Source organism: Canis aureus, chromosome 2 (genome assembly GCF_053574225.1).
Source record: "Canis aureus isolate CA01 chromosome 2, VMU_Caureus_v.1.0, whole genome shotgun sequence".
NCBI classification, from domain to species: Eukaryota; Metazoa; Chordata; class Mammalia; order Carnivora; family Canidae; genus Canis; species Canis aureus.
This window is the reverse complement of record NC_135612.1, coordinates 58,135,438-58,163,435: the sequence shown is the minus strand read 5'-3', so window position 1 is coordinate 58,163,435 and position 27,998 is coordinate 58,135,438. Positions and strand designations below refer to the sequence as shown.

At 57.9% G+C, this 27,998-nt stretch overlaps 1 protein-coding gene across 1 annotated transcript; it reads left to right on the top strand.

The window, feature by feature from the left end:
- Nucleotide 1: 1 nt before the first annotated feature.
- On the top strand, nt 2-26,110 carry FAH (fumarylacetoacetate hydrolase). Its single transcript, XM_077874353.1, has 14 exons — nt 2-175; nt 3,117-3,227; nt 4,254-4,375; nt 4,838-4,887; nt 6,182-6,272; nt 8,965-9,062; nt 9,169-9,221; nt 11,755-11,854; nt 12,535-12,665; nt 13,471-13,546; nt 15,282-15,328; nt 17,332-17,433; nt 18,161-18,278; nt 25,870-26,110. The coding sequence occupies exons 1-14, from the start codon at nt 95-97 to the stop codon at nt 25,947-25,949; spliced, it is 1,260 nt and encodes a 419-aa protein (XP_077730479.1). The 5' UTR covers nt 2-94; the 3' UTR covers nt 25,950-26,110.
- The last annotated feature ends 1,888 nt before the right edge of the window (nt 26,111-27,998 follow it).

Below are 27,998 nucleotides of genomic sequence, written 5' to 3'. Positions count from 1 at the left end.
GGCCGCGGCCCGGAGGTCTGCGGTGGCAGCACGCGGGGCGCGGTCCTGCCTGGCCCAGTGGCGCGCAGCCGGGCCCTGCTCCTCGCTGGCCAGCATGTCCTTCGTCGCGGTGGCCGAGGATTCGGACTTCCCCATCCACAACCTGCCCTACGGCGTCTTCTCCACCCCAGGCAACGTGAGCTGCTCCGCTTGGCCTCTGGGCGGGGCGGGGCGGGGGGTGCCCCCTCCGCTGGGACCCCCGCCCGAGCCCTGCAGCCTGTGGCCGGGGCCTGACCACGCAGGACGCCGGCCCGTGGTTCCCCTGCTGGACGCGGCCCGCGGGCCCCCGGGGTCACTGGGGGGCTGCGGTTTCCCTACTGGACCTGCCCCCCCAGCCCTCTGCCATGCGCCCTGTGGTCACGGGGGCGGGGGGCAGGGGTAGTGAGATGGGGGTGGAGGGAGGCTTTGGCACTATCTCTTGAGGAGCCTCTGGTGCTGGGTGTCTGTGGGTCTGAATCTGGCCTGGTAACTTTCTAGATGTGCACATGATGTGCGTGTTTGTGTGGGATTAGATGGGAAATTAGAATCCACAAGTGTCCCTCCCAGGCAAGCAGAGCAAGAACGATTATTGCTACCGAGGAGTTGAAGCACCTGTTCTCACTGCTTACTCCGAGTTACTGGGGTTTGTTTTCAACCCCCAAACCACCATGTGGTGGCTGCTTGTTCCTCCTGCAGGTTATTATACCCTAACCCTAGGACCCAGGAAATGTTGGGGACCTCAACATTTTTAGTAGCTTAGTAAAGGGATGAGCACCTTTGCTGGCCACCTGGCTGGAAGAAATCAAGCGAATTTGCCTCCAGCTAGAATTCTTTCAGCTTACAGGGTGGGCCCCCTGGCCTTCCCTTGCTGACCAGAAGAAGCCCTTTGGACAGAGAAAGGAGTTCTCCCTTAGTAAGTATGGCCTGATTGGTAGAAAGAAATCTTTGAAAACTGGAGGCTTATCGACAAATATGTAAGAAGATCCCTGGGTGGGGACAGCAGATTCCCTTGGATTTATTCATGGTATTTTTTGCTTCCAACCCTAAAGGTAACCTCTGGATTCAGCTCTGTAAGCCCTAGATCCCCAGAATCTGCTTACGGTGTTCAGGAAATATTTACTAAATGAAGCTGCTGGCAGTCAGCCCCTTTCCCCTTGGTGGACCTTTGACACCATGTGGCCGGCCTTCTGTGGGCCTGCCTGCAGCAAATGCCCTGGTCTGCTAGAGCCAATGTGTGCTTTCACAATGGCCAGGACTGAGCAAACATTGCAAGGATGTGGAAAGTTAACACTGTTCCCTGGTAGGACGGGAATACAATGAGGCAGGTTAACCCTTGACCTGTGTTAGTCAACCACACTTTCTGTCCACCACCCTCCCACTTTGCCCTCAGCGGGATGTCCTCACCTTTACCCGGGGGCACAGAAAGCTGGTGACTTGCTCTGACTTGCCTTCTCAAGGACTCGGGAGTGAATGCCCTTTGGAGGGGGGCTGGTGGCCTTTGGACCTCGGGCCCCTGCTGTTGCCATGTTAGAATGTGCAAGGACAGCCACCAAGGAGGCCTGGGGGACAGGCCCCTTCCCATGGCCCTCTGAAAAGCGCACTGCCCCACTGGCATTCCAGAAGGCTCAGCATGTTCACAGGGAGTAGGGGTCTCATCTGAAGCGGTCCCTGCCCTCAGTGGATGTTCCAGGGTTGTGGCTGCCTCTCGGGGCTGGTCTGGCTGCCAGGGCACAGCCTCCCCTCCTCTGCCCCAGTGGCCAGCTCTTCATAATTTGGGTGGAACAGTAGTGAATTAATGTAGTCATTACCTCGTTCATACTCTTACACAGGGAATGGTTAAGAACCCCAACTTGGGCCAGACTCTGGGGGATGGGGGCTGGAGATCAAAGACACACGAGACCCCCCTCCCTCCATCTCGGAATACTCATAGATTGGTAGAATGTAGGAGGCTTTCTCTGTGAGGACAGGAGCAGTGGCTTCGGAGATAGGACACTGTGGTCATCTGCAGCTGATGGCCAAGTTGTTAGAGTCCCGGGGCCTGATGTACATGGGGAGGTATCCACCTCCTATCAGCCTGCTGAAATGAGCAGCCACGGGGAGAAGGCCAGCCTGTTACCCACATCTAGGCTCTGGAGCTGAAAGGGTTATGCTGGTCCCTCGGGAGAGGTGGCATCTCGGCTCAGGACAGGGCTCCCAGAGGTCAGGTCTACAGACATGCTCTCTGGTTCCTTGTTGACCAGAAAAGCTCAGTGTCATGGAACAAAGGCCAGACCTTGCCAAATACTTGAGACACCTTCATAGTCTGGGCTGAAGCTGGGATTTTATGTTGTGGGAAGGCACTTCCCTGCATGTTCTAAGCAGCTTGGCTGCATGCTCCCTGGTGACCTGAGCCCTCCGCTGTTTGAGCCACAGCCCCTGGTCTTCACACTGGGCCTGGGGCGCTCTCTGTTCTGCCGTGCACAGAAATTCCCCCAGGAAGGCCTACAGTAGTCCTGGGAAATAATCCAGCTGCTTGGTGAGGTAGGGAGCTCCTCACCAGCAGAAGCATGTAAGCAGTAGCTGAGGAGCTTCTCTGGGGATGTTGCCTTGATACGGGGCTTGGACTAGGCCACTTGCATCTTCCCCTCTCCAGGGGATTTATCTCCCATTCAGTGAACATGGGTTTTTTCTTGTCCGAGAAATAGATAGGGTTCCAGGGACACCTGGGTAGCTCAGTGGTTGAGCATCTGCCTTTGGCTCAGGTCGTGATCCCGGGATCCTGGGATCAAGTCCTGCATCGTGCTCCCCAGAGGGAGCCTGCTTCTCCCTCTCCTTCTGCCTATGTCTCTGTCAGTCTGTCACGAGTAAATAAATAAAATCTTTAAAAAAAAAAAAAGAGGGTTCCAGATTCTGCCGGGGCAGAGATCACTGGGGTGATCTTGGTTCACTGGGAGACAGAGGGAGCTGGGGTCCGGGGCTCAGGATGCAGTTCCTTAATCCCTCTCCTTAGAGGACCATCAAAGGGAGACCATGGGCTCTTAACTAGACAGATCTTTTGGGTGAAGAACCAAGCCTGGCCAAGGCTCTCCTCCCTGTTGACTGTTCTATCTCCCTCCCAGCCAAGACAGAGGATTGGCGTAGCCATTGGGGACCAGATCCTGGACCTCAGTGTCATTAAGCACCTCTTCACTGGGCCCATCCTCTCCAAACACCAGGATGTGTTCAATCAGGTAGGACACTGGGATGCAGGTCCTGGATCTCAGGGGCATTTGTTGCACATGCCACCAGGATGAAGCTCTTTCCCTTCTGTTCCAGATAAGAGATAGTGCCTCTGGAGGTCTCAGAAATATTACCTGGGTCAGGCTGGGTTGTTTTGGGACAGGCTGGCAGCCCACAGCCTGGGGACAGCTCCCATGGGTTCCTAGGTGGGAAGGATGTCTGTTTCTACAGTGCCGGGCCCTTCCCAGGGGTCTCTGGATGAGGCTTTCCAATAATTGCTATACATTCCCCCACCGAGCTGAGTGGGTGCTGGCCCTCGGGGTCTGTAGACACAGCCAGGGAGGAGCGGACGGCTCGCATGCACAGAAGCCTTCCGTGTTCCCAGCAGGTGGGAGGAGTCAGCCTGAGGTCCATGTCCCTGTGGGGTGGACGAGACTCTATGGCCCCATCAATGGTCAGGGGCTTTGATGCACGCCTCCCGCTCCATGGCTCAGGAGGGAGGATGGTGTTTGTTCCGCACCTCCTGTGTGCCAAGTTTCAAGCACGTCTCTCATCCCATCCTCACAACGACCCTCTGGCACAGGAATCGGATCCTCGTTACTTGGTTGGGATCTCCTCTGAAATAAGCTGCGATTCTCCATGTCACACGGCTACAAGTATTAGAGCCCTCAGAATGCACACTGCTCCTTTTGTCACACCTCCATGGCTGAGAAACCTCATGAGGCCAGTGGAGGGGTCCATGTGGACTAGTTCCCTGCAGATGGAGTGTGTGCTTCCGTGGCAGGAATGCAGCCCCCCTCAGCTGCACCCCAGGCCAGGTGGTCGCCGGGCTTTGCCCCAGATAGTGGCTCCCGGGCTTTGCTGTTCGTGTGCAAACCCACAAGGTTGGGGGGGGCAGGGGATGATCCCTTTCCCCAGTTCCAGGGGCAGCTGGGGAAGCTAAGTACAAGAGTCCTGAGAGTGGGGGACCCTGAAGGTGACCGGCCTCTCTTCCTGGGCTTTTCTGTGTGTGATCTGCTCTCTCTGTTCCGGGGTAGCCAGCTCTCAACAGCTTCATGGGCCTGGGCCAGGCCGCCTGGAAGGAAGCAAGAGCATTCTTGCAGAACTTGCTGTCCGCTAGCCATGCCAGGCTCCGAGATGACACGGAGCTTCGGAGACGGTGAGGGGCCTGCGGATGTCGGTGGGCGGGGGGAGGGAACGGTGGGGTGGTCAGGTTGACAGCCTCTGCCTTGTCCAGCCCCTGCGGGCAGGTGTTGGTGGCAGGGCTCTGGGCCGACTGGGACAACCCGTGTGCCTGGACTGGAGGGTCCTAGCCAGGTCCAGCCCCCTGCCCACTCCCTTCTTCATCAGTATGTTCCACATCTGCATCTGGTTTCTGGAGAAGAAATAATGTGGCTCATTTTCTAGAGGGGAAAATAGGAGGCGTCGTGGCTCTTGTGGGCGGATGCCCTCCCTAGGGTGGGCTGTTGCAGCCGAGCCCTGGTCCTAGGCCAGTCTGGGGGTGCTGGCCACAGGCTCTGAGCAGGATTCCAGGGCTGGTTTGGGCTGAGCGTGCAGTGAGTGTCCAGAGCAGGGACTCCACTTCGTGCTTGACCTTGAAGCCCCCGGCTCTGTGTTGCAGTGCGTTCACCGATCAGGCTTCTGCTGTGATGCACCTGCCGGCTATCATAGGTGAGTGTGGTCCCTGTCCCCAGAGCAGCTCAATGGAGCAGTTCAGTGGGCCCAGACGGCTGGCCGGATGCTGCAGGCCTTGCTGCCTGTTGGCGGGAGGTGGGGGAGGTGGGTGGGGGGGACGACGGCACGGGGAAGACTTCTGGGCTTTACCCCGTCCCCTTCAATGACCCAGGCCTATCTGAAAGCCAGAGCCCTTGCCGGGTGGCTGCTACCTGCCAAGATTTGCAGATGGCCACTGGCTCCCTTGGCAGCAACTCACTCTGTCCCGGAGGCCACAGGTAGTGCTCCCAGCTCATCCAAGAGTCTGAGTCCCACAGACAAGAGTCTGAGAGCCACAGCGTGAGCCCTCCGCAGGGAGTCTGATGGAAGTTTCAACCAGCAAGTTGCAAATGTGCCAAGTCCCTTAGCTGAAACAGAGGAGGCCCTCCACCTTGGTCTCCCAGCCCTCGGGCCCACCCACTGGGTTTGTCTGGGCATCTGTGTTCTGGAAGCTTCCAGAACCCTGGGCTGCAGGGCCCTGGCAGACCTTGTGTTGGGTCTGCCCTGAATCCTAGCACTGTCCCAGGAGGCCTTCCTGGTGGAGAATGCCCTTCCAGAGGACAGGTACATGAATCACAACTTACCCCATCCTCAGGTCGGAGGGTTAGAGCAGCTGAAGCGCACAGAGCACAGAGCTAGGTCACGCTGCATGTGGTCAGAGCCTGACACCCCTTGGTAGCTACTGCTCCTCCTCCCTCTCCCCCTGCTCCCCTCCTCCCTCTCCCCCTGCTCCCCTTCCCTCTCTTCCTCCTCCCCCTCTTCTCTATTGTCCTCTTCTCCCTCTTCCTCTTACCCTCCTCTTCCTCCTGGACCAGTCCTGCCAGAGAGATTGGAGGGGAAGAGGCTTCCAAATATTTCCAGGATTTGGACTCAGACAGTGGAGGCGAGAACCGTGCAGGTGGCAGACGGCGCTCAAGCAAAGGCGTGGGGAGCAGAGCCCTGGGTTATGGGTGGTGACGTGAGAAGCCCAGGAAGGGGTGGAGTGGCCATTGTCTATCTCAGGCTGTCTTGGCTCCTTGTTCCTTGTTTCTTGGAGGAGAGCTCTAAGAACAGATTGTGAATGAGGTTCCCTCGTGCTGCATTTCTAGCAGAACCTTGGACGGCGCTGTTGGGGTGCGCTCACGGGGTGGGGCTGAAGGGAAGCCTGCACTCCTGCCTCCTCCTCCTGACCTGGCTGGTCCCGGGCTCTGAGACGGTCTGTCCGTGTCCTGGGCTACTGGCCACCGCCGGGATCTCTGTGTCTCCTCTGCAGGTGACTACACGGACTTCTATTCCTCCCGGCAGCATGCCACCAACGTCGGGATCATGTTCCGGGGCAAGGAGAATGCACTGATGCCAAATTGGTACGTCTATTTCCAGCAGCGCATTTCCCAGGAGCTATATAGTCCTGCTCATGGTAAAGAGATTGGAGAGGGGACCCCATGCCTGTGATGCCACTACTTCTGGACACAGAGGGTCCACCTCTCAGCCCCTTGGCTCCTCAGCCCCTCAGCCCCTTTGTCTAGAGAGCGCCAGCTGGAGATCCATCCCAGGGGCGCAGGTCCTCCTAGGCTCCTTCATTCGGGAGCCCTGTGTTATTACTCTACTGACATGCCTTCTCCATAACTGGAACTTTGCGATGCCTGAAAATCATCAAGCATGCCCACATTCTTTATCCCTCAAAGTGTAGCCAGCCCACCCCTCAAAGTGTAGCCAGCCCACAGCCTGAGCCGTGTTTGTTTGTGTGATCCACACACTAGCTGGTGGGGTCTCCAGAGCTGTGGTTGTTAGCCCCATTTCATGGGAGGGGAAACAGGCTGAGAAGGGTTGAGCTGCCAGAGGACAGACAGGCCCAGAGGTGTCTCCTAACTCCAGATCAAGGCCACGCCCCGCAGGGAGCACAGGGCCCAGATCCTTGCCCCTTTGGTCCATGTTGCTCTCTGGATGTGGCGTGTACTGAGAGCGTGGTGGCAGGTGTGCACCCCAGGCCGGTCCTACCAACCACGCGTAGGCAGGAAGCTGTGTGTCAAAGTCCAGATGGGGAAGGAGATAGTGAAGCAACCAGACCAAGGTGGCAGGGCAAGGTGGGTGGGCCTGGGAGTGCAGGTGCTTGGAGAGAGCGGACCCTGGTCCCGTGCAGGCTCCGGGCCGAGTAGGGGAGGCAGGCGTTGCTGTCTGCAGGTGCGAACAAAGGGGCTCCTCTCGGGACGTTTGCTGTGAGGGGGCCAACGGAGGTGCCTTTTTCACCCTGCAGATATCCTTTAGTATAAGGGGTGTGTGCGTCTGGTGATGAAGCCACGCTCTCCCTCCCTGCGCCCACCTCTGAGTCCCTTCTCCCAGGGCGGAGCGCTTGTCTGCTTCCGATATTCTTTCACCCGCATCCAGGCCTTCTCTCTGCCAGCTTTTCTATGCAATCCCTGCCCTCTTATTAATCTGAAAGAATGTTTTATGTGTGGTAGAAATGAACCCTTTGCTGTCACGCACGGTAAATATTTTCCCCCAGTGCAGTGTCTCACTTTCTTAACACAGAAACTCAACACTTTTATAAAGTCAAACACGTCATTTTTTTTTTTTTAATGACATTTGCTTTCATGTCATCCTGAGGCTTTTTCCTGCCCGAGAGTTTGGGGATAGTCTCTGTGCTTTGCTCCTAGCGCTTACTGTCACGTGACTCTGTGCAGATTTAGATATGTGCCCCACCTTGGGACTCCCCACTATGTAGGGTGGGACGTACAGGTTCGTGTTTGCTCCTGGACTGCCATAAGGCTGCTCTAATCCAGTGGCAGAAATTTATGGAGGCTGCAGGTGACCCCGGGCCTGACCTGTCACTGGATTTAGGGCCCCCCTGGGTGATCCAGGATGACCTCATCTCAAGACCTTTTTCCATAAGGTCTTTTCTGGGGGACCTACCATCAGGTCTGACTTGTGCAGACATTTATTGTCTGTTTGTCACCTTATGATGCTGTCACCTATGCTTGGGGCCCAGATTGTTGGGTCATCCATTTCCACCGCGCTGTGCTATTTTATTTTTATTTTTTAAAGATTTTATTTATTTATTCATGAGACACAGAAAGAGAGAGGGGCAGAAAGAGACACAGGCAGAGGGAGAAGCAGGCTCCATGCAGGGAGCCCAATGTGGGACTCGATCCTGGGCCTCCAGGATCACGCCCTGGGCTGAAAGCAGACGCTCAACTGCTGAGCCACCCCGGCGCCCCAGCACTGTGCTATTTTAAATCACATTATCGTGCATTTTGATATTGGGGTGCACTTTCCTATTTGACTTCCTCTGCCGCTCTTCTGTCCTGGAGACAGAGCTCTTGGCATTGTTCCTGCAGACCTGCAGCTCCTGTGTTCTGAACCTCATGGGCCAGGCCAGGGTCCCAGGATGGCAGGGAGGGAGACCTCGGAGCAAGCAGCAGGGCTTTGCCATCCAACAGGCCTGGGTGACCCAGGCCGAGCCCTGGATGCTGCTCTCCGTGAGCCAGGCTGAGTTTGCAGGGTGCTGGCCACTGGCACCTGCAGCTCAGGGTGTGGGTGCTGCCAGCTGGCTCTGAGCGCCGTGTGTGCACGGCAGCTGTTAACGTGCCCATGTCCGGTGGTGGTGGCGCTGGAGACCAGGATGGAAGAACCATGGGTGAGTGTCGGCTTCTGTGGCCCTGAGGACACTCACTACCATCCACCTCCAGAACTTGCTCATGTCGCACAGCTGAAGCTCCCCAGGCCCCCTGCTCTGGCTCTAGGAACCACCCCTCTCTTTGATTGTGGAACTGTCTGGGTCTCTGAGACAGGCCAGCGTGGTGTCATTAAGGCTCACCCGCCGTGTGGCGTGGGCTGGCATTTTCCCCCCGGGTTCATGCTTGCTGGGTGGTCACTGTCCACGGCATGTGCCAGCCTCACTTTGCTTATCCATGTGTCTGTGGGATACACACTTCGGAATACCTTTTGGTTTTGAACCATGCGTATACATGTGGGCTCCCTTTTTTGTTTTTAATTTTTTAAATGGAGATTTATTTTGCATCGTGTAACTGTTGGACGTCCCTCCGCCTTCTGTCTCAGGCTGCACTTGCCAGTGGGCTACCATGGCCGTGCCTCCTCTGTCGTGGTGTCCGGCACTCCGATTCGCAGGCCCATGGGACAGATGAGCCCCGATGACTGTAAGTGACCCCGGCGCCCAGGCCTCCCTGGTCCCTGCTCTGTGCACCCATGCGGCCAGTTCTGTGGCCTGGCGCCCACCACAGCCTCTCTCCTGGTCTCTTCCAGCTAAGCCTCCTGTCTATGGTGCCTGCAAGCTCTTGGACATGGAGCTAGAAATGGTAAGCTGGGTCTTGGTCCCTGTGCGGGTGTCTGGAGCAGCAGCACCCCCGAGAGGGTGGCCGTGGTGGGGGAGACGGTCCATCCTTACACGGGCTCCCTGTTTGGGAACTTGCTGAACGTTCACCAGGGGCCTTGTGGACAGAGCTCCCAGGGGTCATGTGTGGACTTGCACCAAGTCCCCAGCACGTGTGCTCCCTGCCGGACTGTACAAGGCCCTGCTCCACCTTCTTGTTCCAGCTCACACTGTGAACAAGTATTATTTGCACTATTTAAAGCCACATTATTTTGCACCTTTGTGCTTTTTTGGGGAGATTTTTAAAAAATATTTTATTTATTCATGAGAGACACAGAGAGGAGAGAGGCAGAGACACAGGCAGAGGGAGAAGCAGGCTCCATGCAGGGAGCCCAATGCAGGACTCTATCCTGGGTCTCCAGGATCAGGCCCTGGGCTGAAGGTGGCGCTAAACCGCTGAGCCACCCGGGCTGCCTCCATGGGGGGATGTTTTCAGTTTCAGTTACCCCTTGAGTGCTGTACTGTCATCATCTGGTGTTCGTGGGCACGAGGCGGTGGTGATGTGCCCCTCAGAGAAGATGCAGGTGGTGGATGGCCTGCATTGGACAGGACAGAGCTGGTGCTTGTGCCTTTGTGTCCGCACGTCAACAGTAGATGTTGGACAGGGTGCCTTTAACCCAGCACATCCAGAACCAGGTCACGTATTGGTTGGTGATGCAGGCCTGGTATCTTCCATAGCACTGATGGTGTGCAGCTGGATGTTCTTTATCGATAGACTGTAAGTAGCAGGAATCGACGCTGTAGCCCTGCTGCCACCATGGCCCATGCAACCTCAGAACCGTGGCTGTTCCACGGCTGCAGAGTATTTTAAATTAAGCTTTTTATTTTGAGATAACTGTAGAGTGATGTGCAGTTGTGAGGAATAACATGGAGAGATCCCGAATGCCCTCCACACAGTCTCCCTCCAGGGTAGCATCCCCCGTGGCGGTACCTGCCATAGCCTCAGCCCTGGGACGCTGGCACTCGTCGTCAGTTCCGTCACCCCAGGACCCCCTCATGCTGCAGGGCTGGGCATTGTATGGGGGATGCTGAACTTAGGGCAGCCCCCAAGGCAAGAGGACAGTGATGGGAGGGAGGAGCTGAGTGGATGGAGGACTCTGATTCCTGGGGCAGTGACATTAAGCTCTGCTGGGTGGCCAGAGGGTTCGCAGTGGAGCCGGGCCCGGGGGTTGGAGGGGGAAGCGTAGGCAGACAGGTGGCGGGTGGCTTCCCACGATCAGCACCTGTGGTTTTAGGTGATGTCTCTTGGTGGCAGGTGGAGGAGAAAGGGTTGTGGGGCCATCTGAGCTCCGCTCCTGCCACGTGGTTTCCTGGGCTTCCGTCCTGAGGCAGGAATGTGTGCACACTTCCAAACAGCCAGCCCTCTGCCTCCCCACAGTGAGGGTGCCACGCAGACCTGGGGAGGTCAGCCAGTCCAGAGGCCCTGCAGCCGGGCAGGTGCCCACCCTCCCCTTGGGGTGGGCAGCAAGCTGGGAAAAGCCAGAAAATCCGTGTGTGGAGAGATGTGGGGTGGGGAGCAGATGACCCGTCCTGGATGGTGATAAGATTCCAGATAAATTGGTGCCCTTGGGTTTGTTTTTTTTTTTTTTTTAATATCTTGATTAAAAAATATTTGCAGTGTTTATTTTTTTTTAAAGATTTTATTTACTCATTCATGAGAGACACAGAGAAAGAGAGAGGCAGAGACACAGGCAGAGGGAGAAGCAGGCTCCATGCAGGGAGCCAGACGTAGGACTTGATCCAGGGTCTCCAGGATCAGGCCCTGGGCTGAAGGCGGTGCCAAACTGCTGAGCCCCCCGGGCTGCCCTATTTGCAGTGTTTAAACACTGTCAGAGAACAAATCAAACTGTGAGTCAGGTTTTGCGAATGTCACAACTGATTGTGTATGTCTGATGACTGTTTTGCCAACTTCTTCCTCCAACGATGACTCGGAATTCTGCTGGTGCCTGAGCGCTGTGTTGCTGATGTTTCTCTGCAGAGGGGACGGAGGGAAGGGGGTGTGGAGGTGTGGAGGTGCCCAGGTGCCCCCACAGAGGCAGACTTTAGATTTTTCACGACACGAGTACACAGCCAGATAGTTCTGTCTTCTATAAGCCTCGTGTAGCTGTGAGATCTTGAAATGCAGCATGTGTGTGTGCAGGGGTGTGTGTGCATGGGTGCAGGGGTACAGGGGAAAGGCAGGGTGGACTGGGGCTCGCTGAGGGAGGGAGTGGAGCCAGCACGCAGTCCAGGGCTGTCAGGAGGCCAGGTGTGCTGGCCCTGTGCTGCTCACCACTCTCCGGAGGTGACCATCTGTCTGCTTGAGTGCAGTTCATGATTTAGAACTTCGAGTGGGTTCGTAGCCTGGTTGGGACCCTGGGACCCAGGTGGCAGTCCTGGTCCCTGTCCTGGGTCAGCAAATGCCTGACCTTTGCCCCCCCAGAAGCCACCGAATTCTAATCAACTTTACCCCACACCAGGCTTTCTTTGTAGGCCCTGGGAACAAGTTTGGAGAGCCGATCCCCATTTCCAGGGCCCATGAGCACATTTTTGGAATGGTCCTCATGAACGACTGGAGCGGTAATTATTGGGGTGTGGGCGTGCTGAGGTCGGGCTCACTGTGCACACTGCCGTGGGTGGAACCCGGGTGCTGGGGACACAGTCACAGAAGCCACGGGTGGTCTCCGCGTCCGGTGCTGGTCAGAGGCTGGGGTTTCACGCAGACTTGTCAGCTCAGAGCTCCTGGGCCAGTTACCTCCCCTCTCTGATCTCTGGGTTTCTCATAAGGTCAGCAGGGGCAAAGCAGACATCACAGCTAACATTTGTGAGCCCTTGTGTGCGGGGCCCCGTGCCGAACCCCTCCAAGGGGTGGCGACGTCACCTTTCCCGGGCGAGGAACTGAGGCACAGGGAGATTGCACTCCATTGCTGAGCTTAGATTACAAACTGAAGCAGTCCCATGTCCAAGTGGCTGAGTCCTGGGACATCTGTGCCCCCCACACGGGGGAGGATGAGCCTCTAGCCCCTCCTGGGGGGAATGCCTGCCTGCCCTTTGGTCATCCTTTTTGCTGTGACCTGGCACAGTGACCTCAAAGGAACTCTGTCCTTGGCACTGAATGCTGTTGCACGCGGCCCCGGGCGGGGTGGCCAGGCCAGAGCTCCTTGCAGGACAGGACGGTGGAGGTGGGGGTGGGGTGGGGGATGGAGCCCTGGGGAAAGGCCGGGCGTCCTCTGTAAGCCCTGCCCGGCCGTCTCTTGCAGCTCGGGACATTCAGAAGTGGGAGTATGTCCCCCTGGGGCCGTTCCTCGGGAAGAGTTTTGGCACCACCATCTCCCCGTGGGTGGTGCCCATGGATGCCCTCATGCCCTTTGTGGTGCCCAACCCGGAGCAGGTAAGCATACTCTCGGCGCCCTGCTGGCCCACCAGGCATCCGTGCTGTCTGACCTGGGGGAGGGCTCTGTGCCCCCCACATGCCCCTGTACCGGGGAGCCGGCTGGCAGGAAAAGAAGGGGGCCAGGACCCCCTTGCACAAACTCCCCGTCCTGAGTTGTGTCCTGTGTGGTGGCACCCCCTGGGCCCCGATTGGCGGAACGCAGTCTGGAGCCAGGCCACGGAGGTCCTGACCCCTACCCGGCAGATGGGCCAGCAGCCAGAGCGTGACCTTTCCCACCTGGCCCCGTGGCAGCCCCTGCTCTTCCCCTGTCCTCCCCCTGCCTCCCGTGTCTCCCCAGGCCTGCAGTGCTCTCAGCCCTTTGCCGAGGTCCTCACCGCCTGTTACTTATTTGATGTTTTCCTTTAAAGCAGTTTCTGTTTTTAAACTCAATATATTTAGAAAAGGAAGCTTTGTTTCTTTTACTTCATATTCCTACCGGTGTCACTAGCCTCCAAGTTAATCATAAAAAGAAAAACATACCTGTTAAAATCACCCCAGATTACTCAAGTCTTGGCTTCAGGTAGCCCTGCCAGCGGCTGCCGTGGGAACCTGTGGCCGGGCCGTGGGGCTGCCTCCACCCGGTCCCCGTTGGCTGCTGCTTCCCCCACGCTCTGCTCGCTGGCTCTCTGGGGTGTCTCTGATCTGACCTCTGCACCCTTGAGCTGTGGGTGCTCCGGCCCCACGTCTCTCCCTGTGCCTGGGGAGCAGGTTCCAGGCCAGAGCCCTCTGCCAGTGGCCCCACTGCTGTGCTCTGCCCTCACAGGACCCCAAGCCCCTGCCGTATCTCTGCCACAGCCAGCCCTACACGTTCGACATCAACCTCTCTGTCACCCTGAAAGGTACTGTCGTGGAGTGGAGGGCATGCCCAGGCCTGGGGGAGGGGCACATGTGGCCCAACACCGTTGCCCCAATTGCTCCTGAGTTCCTGGGGATGGGGGGCAGTGAGAGGGTGTCACTCACTGTTGCCTGGAGCCACGGGGAGATCTTGCACAGGGAAGAGAGGGGATGGGATGCCCTTTGCTCCTGGGGACGCCAGGCGGAGCTCGCAGGACATTGTGGCCTGTCACTGCACTTTCCACTCTCAGGGCCAGAATGTGTGGAGTCTGGGTGGGGCCTCCCCCGTCTGCCTGAATTTCCGTGCCAGCTCCCCGGACACAGTCTGCCCAGCCTGCACTCACACACACCGACCCCTTGCTCCTGCGCCCCATGTTCTGTCTGGGGCCTGTTGGAAAGCCTGGCTCTGCTCCGGGGCCGCACACCTGGGCCCCCACGCCCCACGCAGGGTCAGCCCTGAGAGCCTGGCAGACGAGGCCCCGTCCCCTGGAGGCTCTTCAGCTCGGCTCCATTGATGGTCTGCTAGAGCATTAGTGTAAAGAGCCCGGCCCTGCAGGCGGTGGCTGGGGCCTGGCTCACAGCTGCTCGGCTCTGGGCTCTGGGCAAGCGGCTGGCCCGTCTGTGCACCAGGTTGTCATCTGTACAATGGGACAGTAATGGCCCTGACTTGACTCCGTGGTGGTGAGGGTTAATGAGATGGATTCACATGAAGGTCTAGAGCAGACCAGTACCTAGGAAGAGCATGGTGGTGTACCCATTCCTGGGGCCCTGGCTCTTGCTGCCTGTTCCAGCGTCCCCACCCTTCACAGAGGTGGTCCTCCTGCAGAAGGGTTCAGAGCTGTCACCTTGGGGGCGGGACGCTACCAGGGGACGGGGCTTCAGAGCTGTCATGGTGCCCCCTGGACATCTGTGGTGGCCCAGTCCTTCCATGTTACACTGTGGCAAAATGAGGCTCAGAGAGGAAAACAGGTTCACCTCGAGTCTTTTAGGGGGCTCCTGGCCAGGCTGAGAGGAGCACCCAGTGTCGTTGGATCTGGGCTAGTCTCCTCCTGTGCACAGACCCTCTTTGGGGCCCATTTGTGTCTCAGGTTCCTCTGCCTGCCTGGAGACATACAGAGGTATGTCCTGTCAGGGAAGGGGAGAGAGTATCAAGAAGATGCGGTGTCCAGAGTTGTAGAAAGACCTAGAAGGGGAGCATGGAGTGCAGGGAGGGCTTCCAAGACCCCCTCTGCACCGCAGTCCTGAATATGCAGTTCTGACAGCCCTTTTTGGGATCCGGGTGATGGGTGTGGGCAGGAGGAGGCTAGAGGGCCGACCTTGTGTGGGGCTGAGGAGCACACCTGCTCTGTGCAGCTGTTGGAGGGACGCCAGGGCCCCGTGCCCTGGGGGAGTAAAGGGCTGTCGCGGTGTGAGCACTGCTGAGAAGCGAACAGCAGTGGCCTATGCCCTACCTGTAGTAGCTGTTCAGTTAATGCTGCTGCAGTGAATCACAAAGCAGGACGCTGCACATCTGGGGGGTGGCTTATAGGTGTCAACATGTGCACATCTCCCGGTCATCACTTCTGGGCAGGAGGAGCTGTGAGCTCACCGTTCTGTGGGTTCCGTACGTGAAATGCTTTTGGACGAGTGCAAGCCTCAGCCACCAAACCCATTACCTAAGTGCCCCCCGCCCTCCCCACCCCCCCGTCCTTGATGAATGGAGCGAAGTCCCTTTGTCAATGCTGCTTGTGTTTCCGACAGGAGAAGGAATGAGCCAGGCAGCGACCATATGCAAGTCCAATTTTAAGGTAAGTGTGGAAGTTGGGCAGGCTGCTTCTTGGAAGCTTGGGAGACGGAGGGCTGTCTGGGAAGGAACGGGAGGTTTGCACTGATGTGGGGACATGGGGATGGGCCCGTGCCTGGGCCTGGAGTTTCTGTGGCCCTGTTCCTTTCTAAAGAGGTGATGAGGCCACAGGGATTCCTCCAGATGCAGAGACGTGACCAGTGGTTTCCTTGGGGAAACGATAGATGTTCCTATAAGGCTCCAGTCTCCTGCTGCTTCTGTCCTGGCAGGGGCTGGATTGGTCCCAGTGATTTATCTGTGTTTGAACTGAGCTTGTAATTGAAGCATCCCACACACGGAGGAAAATGCATAAATTATAAGTGTCCAGCTCAATTGTTTTTCCCAAATCCACGTTCTTGTGTGGCCAATACCTGGGTCGGGGAATGGGAGATTTGCAGGGCATCAGCTGTCCATCTCTGTCCCTGTCCAGGGACAGTGTCACCACCCCTCCTCCCAACCTGAGATGCCATGCATTAAATTGGTCTGTTCTTCTGTTTTATGGAAACAGAATCATACAGCGTGTGTGCTGTTCCCCGCGGCTTTGGCTCTCACATCGTAGCTATGTTGCCATTTGTAGTGGCATTTCTTTATTGCCTCTAGATGTCCCACCACTGGTTCTCCCAGTCCACTCTTTTTTAAAGATTTTATTTATTTATCTGAGACAGAGAGAGAGCACACAAGCAGGGAGGAAGGTCAGAGGAGGAGGGAGAAGCAGGCTCCCTGCTGAGCAAGGACCTGCCCCCGCGCCCCTGCCAACCCCCTGCCAACATGGGACTCGATCCCAGGACCCTGAGATCATGACCTGAGCCAAGGGCAGACACTTCACCCACTGAGCCCCCAGGTGCCCCCTAGTCCATTCTTGATGGACACACAGGTTGTTTCCATGGTGGGCAAGGATAGACTCCCTAGAAACAACCCAGAACACGTCCTTTGGGACACACGGGCACTTTTCACTGGGTGTGTATCCGTACAGTCGCCAATCACAGAGCACATCTATCTGCGTACTCCACCCACAAGGACTTCCAGGTAGCTTCCTGAGGGGCCCTGCCGGCCTGGGGGGCACCCCAGCAGCACGTCAGCGTCCCTGCTGCCTGGCTGCTCCATGTCCTGGCCGGCGCGGCTGCTGTGTGCCTTCCCCTGCTGCTCGGAGGGTGGTGGTTTCCACGTGCGCCTCCCTGACGGCAATGCTGCTGGGCACCTTCCCACGTGTTTACTGGGTACACGAGCATACCCTCGATCAGTGTAGCTCTGTTTCCTGTCTCCCTTCAAGCTGGACACTGTCTGGGCTCCTTAAGCTAAGAAATCAGGGGCCTCCTCGAAGGGCCCTGTTTCTGAGTTTTCCTGCACCTGGACGTGCAGCTGCAGGAGCAGCAGGTCTAAGACGTGGGTTTGCATCTGAGCGTCTGGGGGGCCACGGTCCTTGTTCCTCTTCCCCTGGTGGAGCTCACCTTCTGCTCCTTCACTCCTGGGCCTGCCTGGACATCCTGTTTGCATCGTTCAGTGGGTGGCCCTATCTGCTTGAAGGCCTGGGAGCTGGAATGGGTGGGGACTGGGGGGGGAGGATGCAAGTGTGCTCTTGGCCCACGAGGAGCCTCTGCTGTGATGAGGTCCTAAAGCGTGCCAACTCAGCACCCAAGGGTAGTCCCAGGGCAGCATGTGAGTGTGGACACCTGAGCAGGTTGTAGGCTGAGCATCTGGGCAGGGAGAAGGTCTGCCTTCCTGGAGAAGGCGGGTTATGGATGCCTGAAGGAGCAGAGGAGCTGAGGCCGTAGCCAGTGCACAGCCGGGAGGGAGGGGAGGACCCTGGGTGACCCCAGGAGGACAGCTTGTGGTTGCCATGGGCGATGGGGGCAAGCTGGTGGGGAGAGCACCTGGGGACGCTGTCTGTCCCGAGTGGCTGTGGGAGCTGCTAGCCCGGGGGCTGGGGTCAGTCACCTTGCCTGTCCCCCTCTATGTCTCTGCCCTCAGTACATGTACTGGACGATGCTCCAGCAGCTGACCCATCACACCGTCAATGGCTGCAACCTTCGGCCAGGGGACCTGTTGGCTTCTGGAACCATCAGCGGGCCGGTGAGTGTCTGGTTGCCTTGGGCACTGCCCATGTAGCCAGCCACCCCCACCCCCAACACACACAGACCTAAAGGCCCTCAGCTGGTCGTCCACAAGGGACCTCCCACCCAGGGTGGATGTATCCTAGGACTCTGACCCACAAGGATGCATGCGGGGCTTCCCTTCCAGGTCCAGACCTAAAGACACTGTCAGAATGGGAGGCCACATTTGTCTGTATAGAGGACAGAGTGACGTGTGTGGGGGGGAATCAGGGAGTGGCCACGGAGCCTGGCTGTCACTGGCTCTTGTTGGGCAGCCCCCAGAATGAGGTGGCGCCACTGCTGTGCCCCCCCATGCCACCATAAGCCCATGGTAGGGTCACAGAACCTTAGGGGCTGGTGGCTTTGGGGTGGTGTGTGTACCAGCACCTCCTGCAAGGTCCTGACCCCAGCCTCTTGGTGGATGGGAAATCTCTTCCCAGTGGAAGGGTGTCTGGCATGGCACCATCTGGGTACACTGCAGCCCCCAGGGCTGGCGGGGGCCCGGGCACATGGTTCCACACTCCCCGAGTCCCGAATAAAGCAAGCAGGGCACCATGCCGAGGTCCCACCGAGGCAGGGTCTTTGAGGGGCACAGCACCCTGTCCCTGCCCAGGGCTCCTAGGCTTTGCTAAGCATCCAGTCTGCGGCTGCCACACTCACCAACATGTGAATACACGCGAGGCTTTCTTCCCTTTCCTGTGCTGAAGGAGCCAGAGAGCTTCGGCTCCATGCTAGAGCTGTCGTGGAGGGGAACGAAGGCCATCGAGCTGGGGAACGGACAGACCAGGAGGTTTCTGCTGGATGGAGATGAAGTCGTCATAACAGGTGAGGGCAGCCAGGCCTCGCGGGCTCCGTCCCGCTCCTTCTGTTATGACCGCGTGGCGCTCCGGGCTGGCCGAGAAGCCATCTGTCCAGCTCGTCCCCGCGCTGGCATTCCCAGGCCCGTGTCTGCGCCTCGTGACCTTCCCCCCGGCCTTGGCCACCAGGGACTCTGAACCGGACCAGAGAGCCCACGGGAGTCCCGCTGTGTCTCCCTTCTGAGCGAAACTGTAAAGTGACCGCAGAAGTTCTGGGCTTTGCGGTGTGGAGGCCCGAGTCCTCTGACCCGGCCGAGCCAGTGACAGGTGTCCCAGCAGCTTGTTCTCAGGGGGTGAGGGCACCCCTCCTCTCCGGGGGCCATTCTGGCTGCTGTATGGTGTGACTCGGGGGGAAGGCCCCGTGATGGCCAGCAGCGCCCTCTTCACAGTCAGACCCAAGTCGGCCCCAGAGCCCCCTGGCTGTGTGACCTTCACCAAGCTGTCGAGCTCTCTGAGACTCCAGTTCCTCATTTTTAAAATGGAGTCAGTGATACAGAACTGACCCTCATGTGGCTGTGAGGATGAGGGGAGCCGGCTTACCCCTCCATGCCAGCACACCTGCTGGGAGTCCCACTGTGGGGTCCCAGTCGTGAACGGGACAAATGCACTGTCTGGTCTTCGGGAGTGCCTGGCAGGGTTCAACTGCTTGCCTGGGGTCTTGCCGCCCGCAGGTGCTGAAACCGAGGTCCCCGCCCACGTGGCTTATGCTGGGACCCTGACTCCTAACCCCTCTGATGGGGTGACAGACTGTTTTCCCTGTCGTCACTGTGGATTTTTCCAGACACACATTTTAGAATGCAATGCACACCTGCCCCAGCCCTCCATGCCCGTACTCTACGTCTGCTCTCGGCCTGCTGACCCACACGCCACTCCTGAGTGTCATATTGCCACCCTGTTTTCCTGGCCCCGTCTTGGTGCTGCTGACAGTTTACTCTGTGGGCTGGCACCTCGGCCCCATTCCACTCTCACAGCCTGCTGACATCCTTCTAAAGCGTCACGCCACCTCTGCAGCTGCCTGCCCCATGACACCACCCCTCCGTGCCTGGACTGCCAGCTTGTGCCAGGCCCCTGTGGTCCATCCTGCGCAGGGCACCTGGAGGATGCCCTTCAGGGCTGTGTTCCCGTCCCTCTGCTGCTCCAGGTTGCCTCCTGGCTCCCTATGGCCTCTTGCGTCTAATGCGCACCTGCTGCTCCTCTGATTCTGCTCCGCCCGCTGAGCCCCATCTAACACCTGCATGCCTTTGACTTAGATCTTGCTCAGCCCACACCAGGTCCCCTTTGGTCACTCAGGTAGACTCAGTCGGTGACAGCAGCAGCCTATCTAAAACACCGAATTCGGGTTCATCGTACGCACGTCTGTTCCCTAGCTCAGCTTCCTCGGGCTGCTGTAGCAAATGGCCACAAACTTGCTGGCTTAAAACAACAGAAACTTATTCTCTCCCAGTTCTGAGGGGCAGAAGTCTGAACCGCAAGGGTTGGCTCTAGGGGAGGACCCGTTCTGGCCTCTGCCACTGGCTAGTCAGTCGCCTGGCAGCCATCACCCAGCCTGCTCGGCCGTCCTCATGCAGATTTGTCCCAGCTGTCTGTCTCTGTCGTGCACTCACGGTGGCATTTAGGGCCCGCCCGGGTCATCTCCACATCTAAGATCCCTAATTTAACTCACACCTGCAAAAACTGCTCTGTTGGAAAACCGTCACGATCCCAGGGCCAAGGGCCTGAGGTCTTTGGGGTCATTGTGCAGCCGATTGCACGGTGCTTACAGGGCAGGCTCCAGGCCCTGCACGTCTCTGCAGGCTGACTGTGTGCCAGCCACACAGTAGGACTTGTGCGGTGGTTGGTTGATGAGGTGAAGTGGAGCTGGTAGAGAAGAGGCAGGCGGAGCTCAGGCTGCAGCACAGGGTACCCCAAATGGTCGGGAAGTACCCACTGCCCTTGCTGGTCCCACAGCCCTGTCACAGCCTAATTCCAGTTTCCCTGAGTTTATTGAGAACCTGTCAGGGACCAACCATGTTGTAGCACATATGCCTCCCTGACTCTGTCCTACATTCACAGGAACCCTTGGGCAAGGAATTGTTACCCTGATTTACAGAGCAAAGAGCTTGGGTTACCTGCTGGGATCACACTCGGGGAGAGCTGGGGTACAGCTCAGGTCTTCTTCGTGGCCATGGTCCTCTCCGTGGTCGTTGTCCTTTCCATGGTCATGATTCTCTCTATGGGCATGGTCCTCTCAGTGGCCTTGGTCTTCTTTGTGTCTGCAGTCCTCTCCATGGCCATGATCTTTTCAGTGGCCATGGTCCTCTCAGTGGCCATGATCCTCTCCATGGCCGTGGTCTTTTCAGTGGCCCTGGTTCTGTCCATGGCCATGGTTCTCTCTGTGGCTATGGTCCTCAGTGGCCATGGTCCTCTCTGTGGCTTAGTCATCTTTGTGGTCACAGTCCTCTCTATGGCCATGATCCTCTTTGTGGCCATGGTCCTCTCAGTGGCCCTGGTCTTCTTCGTGGCTGCAGTTCTCTCCATGGCCATGATCCTCTCTGTGGCTGTGGTCCTCTCAATGACCCTGGTCCTGTCTGTGGCCATGGTTCTCCCTCTGGCTATGGTCCTCAGTGGCCATGGTCCTCTCTGTGGCCCTGGTCTTCTTTGTAGCCACAGTCCTCTCCATTGCCATGGTCCTCTCAGTGGCCATGATCCTCTCCTTGGCCATGGTCCTCTCTGTGGCCTTGGTCTTCTTTGTGGTCACAGTCCTCTCCGTGGCCATGATCCTCTCTATGGCCGTTGTCCTCTCAATGGCCCTGGTCTTCTTCGTGGCTGCAGTTCTCTCCATGGCCATGTTCCTCTCTGGCCGTGGTCCTCTCTGGAGCCCTGGTCCTCTCTGGAGCCAGTCTTATTTCCAGGGTTCCTGTGATGCTCGCCGACCCTGCTGCAGACCCTCAGCCTGCCTTCAGTGCTGGAGCATTGAGCCCCGAAGCATATTCTGAAGTTCTGTCTGGGGAGGGAGATGGGAAGGGAGAGGAGAGAATTCTGGCTTCAGCTCTCTGTCCCTGTCCTGGGCCCCCTATCCCTCCAAGCTGTTTCAGGCGAGCAGTGGTCCAGGCTGGGGCAGAGGAGCCTGGTGCTCAGGCCGCTCCTGTGACCATGGCATCTGAGCCACCCACGGTGGGAGAAGGATGCGAGAGGCCATGAGGGCCGCTTACTGGTAGTCATGCGTGCCTTGCTCATGATGGAGTTATGGAGGCAGAGACACTCGGGAAAGGCAGTTCCTTGGTCTGCAGCAGCGAATGTTGGCAAGAGAGGAGGGACTTGGGAACAGGTTCATGGAATCTCTGGAACCAGGACGGGGAGTTAGGCCATGGGAGAGGTGTGGGTTGCATGTTAATAGAGAGATAAAGAAAAGAGACTTTCATGGAACTGCAGGGAGTGGGTGCAGGGGAGACCCCACTGTAGGCTCTGGCAGGAGGGAGTGCATGCATGTGGTGTGGGCAGTAGGACCTGGGTTCACCTGCCACCACCTGCAGGGCACCTGGCCCTGCTGCGCTGACTCCGGCTGGGAGCCACTCTGCATCCCTGTGGCCTGGTCCCCGCTCAAGCTGATGCCGCTCAGATGCCACCTTGTCATCTCCCAGCTCTGCCCTCACGGGGACTGCCCCCACATCCGTCTCTTACCCTCAGGAACGTGACGGGGCGCTCAGAGGTCCTGATGGCGCCGACACGGCAGCACATTCTGTCGGCCAAACATTTCTAGGTGCTTTACCTGTCACACACTTCCCCACGGGGCAGGGGCCCTGCTCATACCCACATTTCAGATGCAGCAACCATGGCCCAGGAAGATTCATGTCTCCCCACAGTCACATAGACAGTAAAAGGTGGAGCAGGATTTGACCCCAGGTGGCTGTGCTGCGGGGGTCCATGCTCTTAACCATCATGTCACCTTGTCCTTCTGTGACACAGCGTGACCCTCATTTCCAAGTCCCCCAACCACGCAGTGCTCAGCAGGAGAGGAGGCAGGTAAACCCTCAGCTCCACCAAGACTCTGAGCACTTGGATGCCGCCCATCCATCCCCAGGCCTGCCGTCTCTGCCCATCTGGCGTTCAGCCCGGGACCTGGAGGAGGTGTCTGCTCTGCAGACATTCGCGCAGCTCCCCGCGTGGACGTTTCTCACCCTCTGTCTGGTGGTTGACGGGTTGGTAGTTGTGCTCAGGGGTGGCTTTTTCCTTGGCATCCACAGTTATTTGTGTGGTTTTTTTGTTTTGTTTTGTTTTAAGATTTTATTTATTCATGAGAGAGAGAGAGAGAGAGAGGCAGAGACAGGCAGAGGGAGAAGCAGGCTCCATGCAGGGAGCCCGACATGGGACTCGATCCCGGGTCTCCAGGATCCCACCCTGGGCTGAAGGCGGCGCTAAACCGCTGAGCCACCTGGGCTGGCCCGGGATCCATAGTTATTTGGCAATGGTACTCAAACATCTCTCCGTGTGTTCCCCGAGGCTGCCCCCACCCCCAACCACCACGCAGGCGCCTTCGGGCAGGTCTATCCACCTGCTTTCCATCCCAACGTGGCTGCTTCGTTGGCCCGCTCTGGGGTCCCTGTGCAAGGCTGATGGGAGCGACAGGGCATGGACGCAGCAGCCCTCTTGTCCGGGATCCTAGACGGTGGCCCGGGTGGCTGTGCGAGGGGTCTCAACCCCGTCAGGGGAGCCACATGACTCCTGTGGAGCCCTGAGAGTCAGGATGGGTCTCTTTTTTCTCCGCTCTTGCTCGCTGGCTCCCTGACACTTGTGAGCCCTGCCAGTGGCGTCTATTCTTGTGCTCTCACCTTGGCCAACATTTTGGGCAGAGAGGCCTCCTATGCTCAGTGCCAAGTGCAGGTGCTGGTGCACGTGGGTCCTCTGCGCGGCCTGCCCTCTGGCCGTATCCCAAGGCTCCTCACCCTCCGTGTCTCCTGCCACCGCCCCCCCCACCCCCTCCAGCCCCATCTTCTTTAGGAGTTTTGTTTCCTTCTGTTGTTGATGTAGACTCTTCCCTGGTATTTATATTTCTTGGGCCATTTCCACAGGAATAAGAGAAGGAGAAAGTTAATGTGGAATCAGAGCTCCATCCCGAGCCAGAAGCTATTTAGCAGTAATCTTTACATAAGATGCAAAGGTCCGTGATGAGCACAACAGCAGCACGATGGTTTGATGGTTTACTGTGCACTTACCATGTGCCAGGAACCGTGCGCATCATTTTACACACATCACCACATTGAATTCCCCCAATGCTGTTCTGATTTACAGAAAAGCCCTTGGCGGCCCCGCGGGGTTAAGTACTTGGACCAGAACCATGGTTAGCAGGTGGAATGCCCCTGACTGCTTGGGATGCAAAGCCCAACACCTTCACCTCCCCACGAATGCAAGCCTCCCCCATCTGCTTTCCCCAATCAATTCCTTAGTTTGGTTTAGTGGTGTAACATGCTTGGGACTCCCCGAAGCTCTGGTGGCAGAGAGACCTCTGGTTTCCAGCCTGGCTCTGCCACTTGGGGCTGGTCCCGGGTCCCTGGGGTTCCTCTGAAAAGGGAGGCGCTGACAGGAGTGGCATTCCAGGAAGCTGGGCAGCTGGGCTGCAGCTGTGGATTCGCATTTGCGTGGGTGGGATGGAGTTGGGGGGTGGGCAGAGGGTCAGGAAGGGCCAGTGAGGTCAGGATGCAGGGCTCATACTCCAAAGAAGGGGGGTATGTTTCACCGTCCACTTCTATAATTGGTGGGAGGTGGGGGGCTGACCCTGCCCTCTTGGGTCCCTCTGTCCCTGCGGGGATACACCTGCCCCCAGCTGCTTCTCTCTAGACCTGGAACCAGCATCATGGGGTCTTGGGAAGGCTCTGGGGTCGCTCCCCATGGGTTGCAGCTGCTTTCATCCCCTGGACAGCTCTGCCCCTCAGGGGACATTTGGCAATGTCCGCAGAGAATCTTGGTTGGTGGCCATGCACGGTGAGCCCTCACTAGTGGGTGACACCCGGCCCAAGATGTCACTAGCGCTGGGGATGAGAAGTGCCATCTAGGCCACCTGCTGTACCAGCCATGACATGGGGAGGATGTGGCCAGCCTCACCTATGGGGTGGCCGGTCGGGAAATGAAATGATGGGATCGTGGATCTGTGTCCAGGAAGCAGGCTGTGCGTTAGTGGGACTGGTAGCTGTCCTGCTCCAGGGCCGGGGGCCCGTGATGGACTGAGCGTTGGGGTTGGGGCCGGGGCCAGGGGAGGAGGCTGGCGGGTCAGTGTTTGCGGAGAGGAAGGCCCTTTAAAGATGCTCCTGTTCTGACTTAGTCGCTTCGACACATTTCCTGGTGGACTTTTATGTCCTGGTGTCCACATGGGGCAGCAGAGGGCCCAGCCCCGGATTCTGTAGCAGGTGGGGGACGGGGGAGTCTGGTGGTGTTTTTCTGTACCTCAGGGTCACGAGCAGCCCTGCAGGAGCCCTCAGTCACCAGAGCCAGCGCTGCCCCCTCCCATCCCCAGCTCTGGCTTCCGCGGCCCGGGGCCTGGGGGGTCTGGGGAGTCTGACACTCACAACTCTGGGCGTTTCCATCCGCCCAGGCTCTCTCTGAACTGTAGCTGGAATGTGTCACCGTCTGGCCTGAAAGTCCCCAGTGGACCCTGGGGGGCTCCAGGATGAGATTCAAGCTCCACACCACGGCTCATCAGAGCTCCTGTAACCAGGCTCTCGGCCCCACGGCAGCTTCAGGCAGCACCTGCCTCTGGCCTGGGCCTCCATTCCTGTGCGGTGCCGGTCACCTGGTGCCCTTCTGGTGAACTCCTACCCACCCTTCAAATCCCAGCTCAGGGCTCCTCCCTTCCCCCTCTGAGCTCCTCCACGCTGGCCTCTCCGGAGCGCGCGCGGCCCCTCTAGCCGGGTCTGGACAGGCCCCGCCAGACCCTCCCCTGGTCCTTCCCCCACTTCTGTGGAGGTGGCATCGGGGTGCTGAGGTTCACGTGTGTTGAACATCTACTCTGCGATGTGCATCACGCTGGCGGCCCCAACGGAAGGCTTGCTGTTGCCGTTTGCAGATGTGGGGCTAGGCTTAGGTCACCACTTCCCGTGGCCACTGCCACAGGCGCCAGCTCTATCCAGGCAATGACGGGCTCCTGTCCTGTTTCCTGCACGTGAGCTCAGCCCCACGCCGTGGGTACTGTCCCCAGAGCCACTTCACAGAGGAGGAGACAGGGTTCTGCGGAGACCCATGGCCAGCAGGTGGAGCGGCCAGGTTTGGGAGTCCAGCCGTGTGGCCTCGGCCAATTAGTAGGCCTGGCCTTTGAACCCAAGCCCACTCGGGGAGGGTGACCCCCATCTGGAAAGCCACGGAGCCAGTGCTTCGGAGGGGCCTGGGCGGCAGAGCGTGCCTGGAGCTCCTCGTGGTCCTCCGTGGCTCTGCTTGGCCTCCGCTCGGCCTCCGCTTGGCCTCTGGGGAGAGTGATTCTTCTGTTTGAAATACGTGCCATCGTTTCCGCCTAGGGCCCAGCCACAGGCCCCCCGGGTGGTGTCCAGTGTGCCCGGCAGCCTCGTGGCTCACCCTGTCCTTCTCTGCCCCAGGACACTGCCAGGGGGACGGGTACCGTGTCGGCTTCGGCCAGTGTGCTGGGAAAGTGCTACCCGCCCTCCCGCCAGCGTGAGGTCGTCGGCGGTCCCGGACATCAGGAGCCCCGCGCCCCCCGCCTGCGGCATCAGCAGCCTCAGCGGCCTCTCTGTGGCTGTGGGCCTGGCTCTTCGTTAGTGGTAAATAAATCCACGGTGCTCGGCGTCCACGTGCTGAGCCCTGTGCTGTCGTGTGTGATGTCCACTTGTGTTCTTGGTTTGACCCAGAGGGTCGAGGCGCGTCCCACTTCCTTGAGAGACATTCTTGTGTTTCCTCATTGTTATTAGTGATGCTCATCAGGCATCCTTCCCATCAGACATCCCGGACCTCTCAGTGTTCGCTGGGGGGTGGAAAGAGAGTGGACCTACATTGGCCAGGGTCCTCAGAGAGACAGATATTCCTTATTTTAAGGAGTTGGTTCATGTGGCTGTGGGGCTGCTGGGTCCAAATTTGCAGGATGGGCCAGTGGGCTGGAGATGCAGGGAAGAGTTACAGGTTGAGTTTGAAGGTACTCTGCTGCGGAATTCCCTCCTCCTCAGGCAAGATCAGGCCTAGTTCTCTTAAGGCCTTCAGATGATTAGATGAGGCCCACCCCCATTATGGAAGATAATCTACTTTAGTCAAAGTTCACTTACTTAAATATTAATCTCTTTTTTATTTTTTTATTTTTATTTTTCATTTTTTTTTAAGATTATTTATTTATTCATAGAGAGACAGAGAGAAAGAGAGGCAGAGACACAGGCAGAGGGAGAAGCAGGCACCATGCAGAGAGCTTGATGTGGGACTCGATCCAGGGTCTCCAGAATCACGCCTGGGGCTGCAGGTGGCGCTAAACCGCTGCGCCACTGGGGTTGCCCCTAATCTCTTTTTTTAAAAAAGATTTTATTTATTCGTGAGAGACAGAGAGAGAGAAGCAGAGACACAGGCAGCGGGAGAAGCAGGCTCCGTGCAGGGAGTCTGACATGGGACTCAATCCCGGATCTCCAGGATCAGGCCCTGGGCTGAGGGTGGTGCTAAACTGCTGAGCCACCTGGGCTGCCCAAATATTAATCTCATCTGAAAAATGCCTCCACAGAAACCTCTAGACTAATGTTGGACCAAACATATGGGTATCATAGCCCAGCCAAGCGGATACATAAAATCATCCCAGCATCCCACACATCCAGTATTCCTTGTGGCTGCCTCATGGGGGTACACGAGGTGCAGACTTGGTCCACAGGCTCTGTGGCCATTTCAGCACATTGGGAACCTCGGGTGGAGCCGCCAGGATGTGGACACACACACCAGAACTGTGAGAGGGCAGAAAGGGGGCTAGGGGCTAGCATTGCTTCCCCTGTAAGCCCACGAGAATCCAGAGGGTGCACTCCACGCCCTCTCCTCCACCCTATCCATGGCAGACAGGCAGCCCCAGTCCCAGCCTAGTCCCTGGTTCCCACGGTGGCTTTTCCTGAGCCTGATGGACCTCACACCAGAGCCCGGGAGGATGATGATGATGCCATTCACTGAATCCCTAAAGCTTTATCGAGCGCCCCCTCTGTGCCAAGCACCGTTCTGGGCACAGGAGATGCAGCGGAGCACAGAACAGCCCCACCTCTGCCCTGTGGTGTTTATATCGCAGGAGGAAGGAGACAGATGATAAGCAAAGGGATGAGGAAGAGATAGTGTATAAGGTAGCGATGACTTCATAAGCAGGCTGCTCAGAGAAGGCTCGATGTCATCCTCAGTGCTTTCCTGCCCGGAGGCCGAAGGAAGTGAGGGAGCCAACTGGATGGTATCTGCAGAGAGAGAATGCCCCGGGCAGAAGGACTAGTGGTACAAAGCTCTGAGGACGGAGCGTGCTTATCACGTCTAGGGACATCGAGGAGGCTGCTCATTCTCCCATGAAAGCATTCTAGGGCCGGGAAGCGTGGGGTTTGTACGCAGCACCGCAGTGTCATGGACGAGCCACATGGCTCATCCTCGGCACATGGTTTTCATCCTCAAGGCCACCTCATGGTACCAGAGGCTGCTGGAGCTCCAGCCACTGTGCTTAAGCTCCAGGCCTGTAGAAGGAAGTCCAGAGGCAGGGCTTGGGGAGCATAGAAGC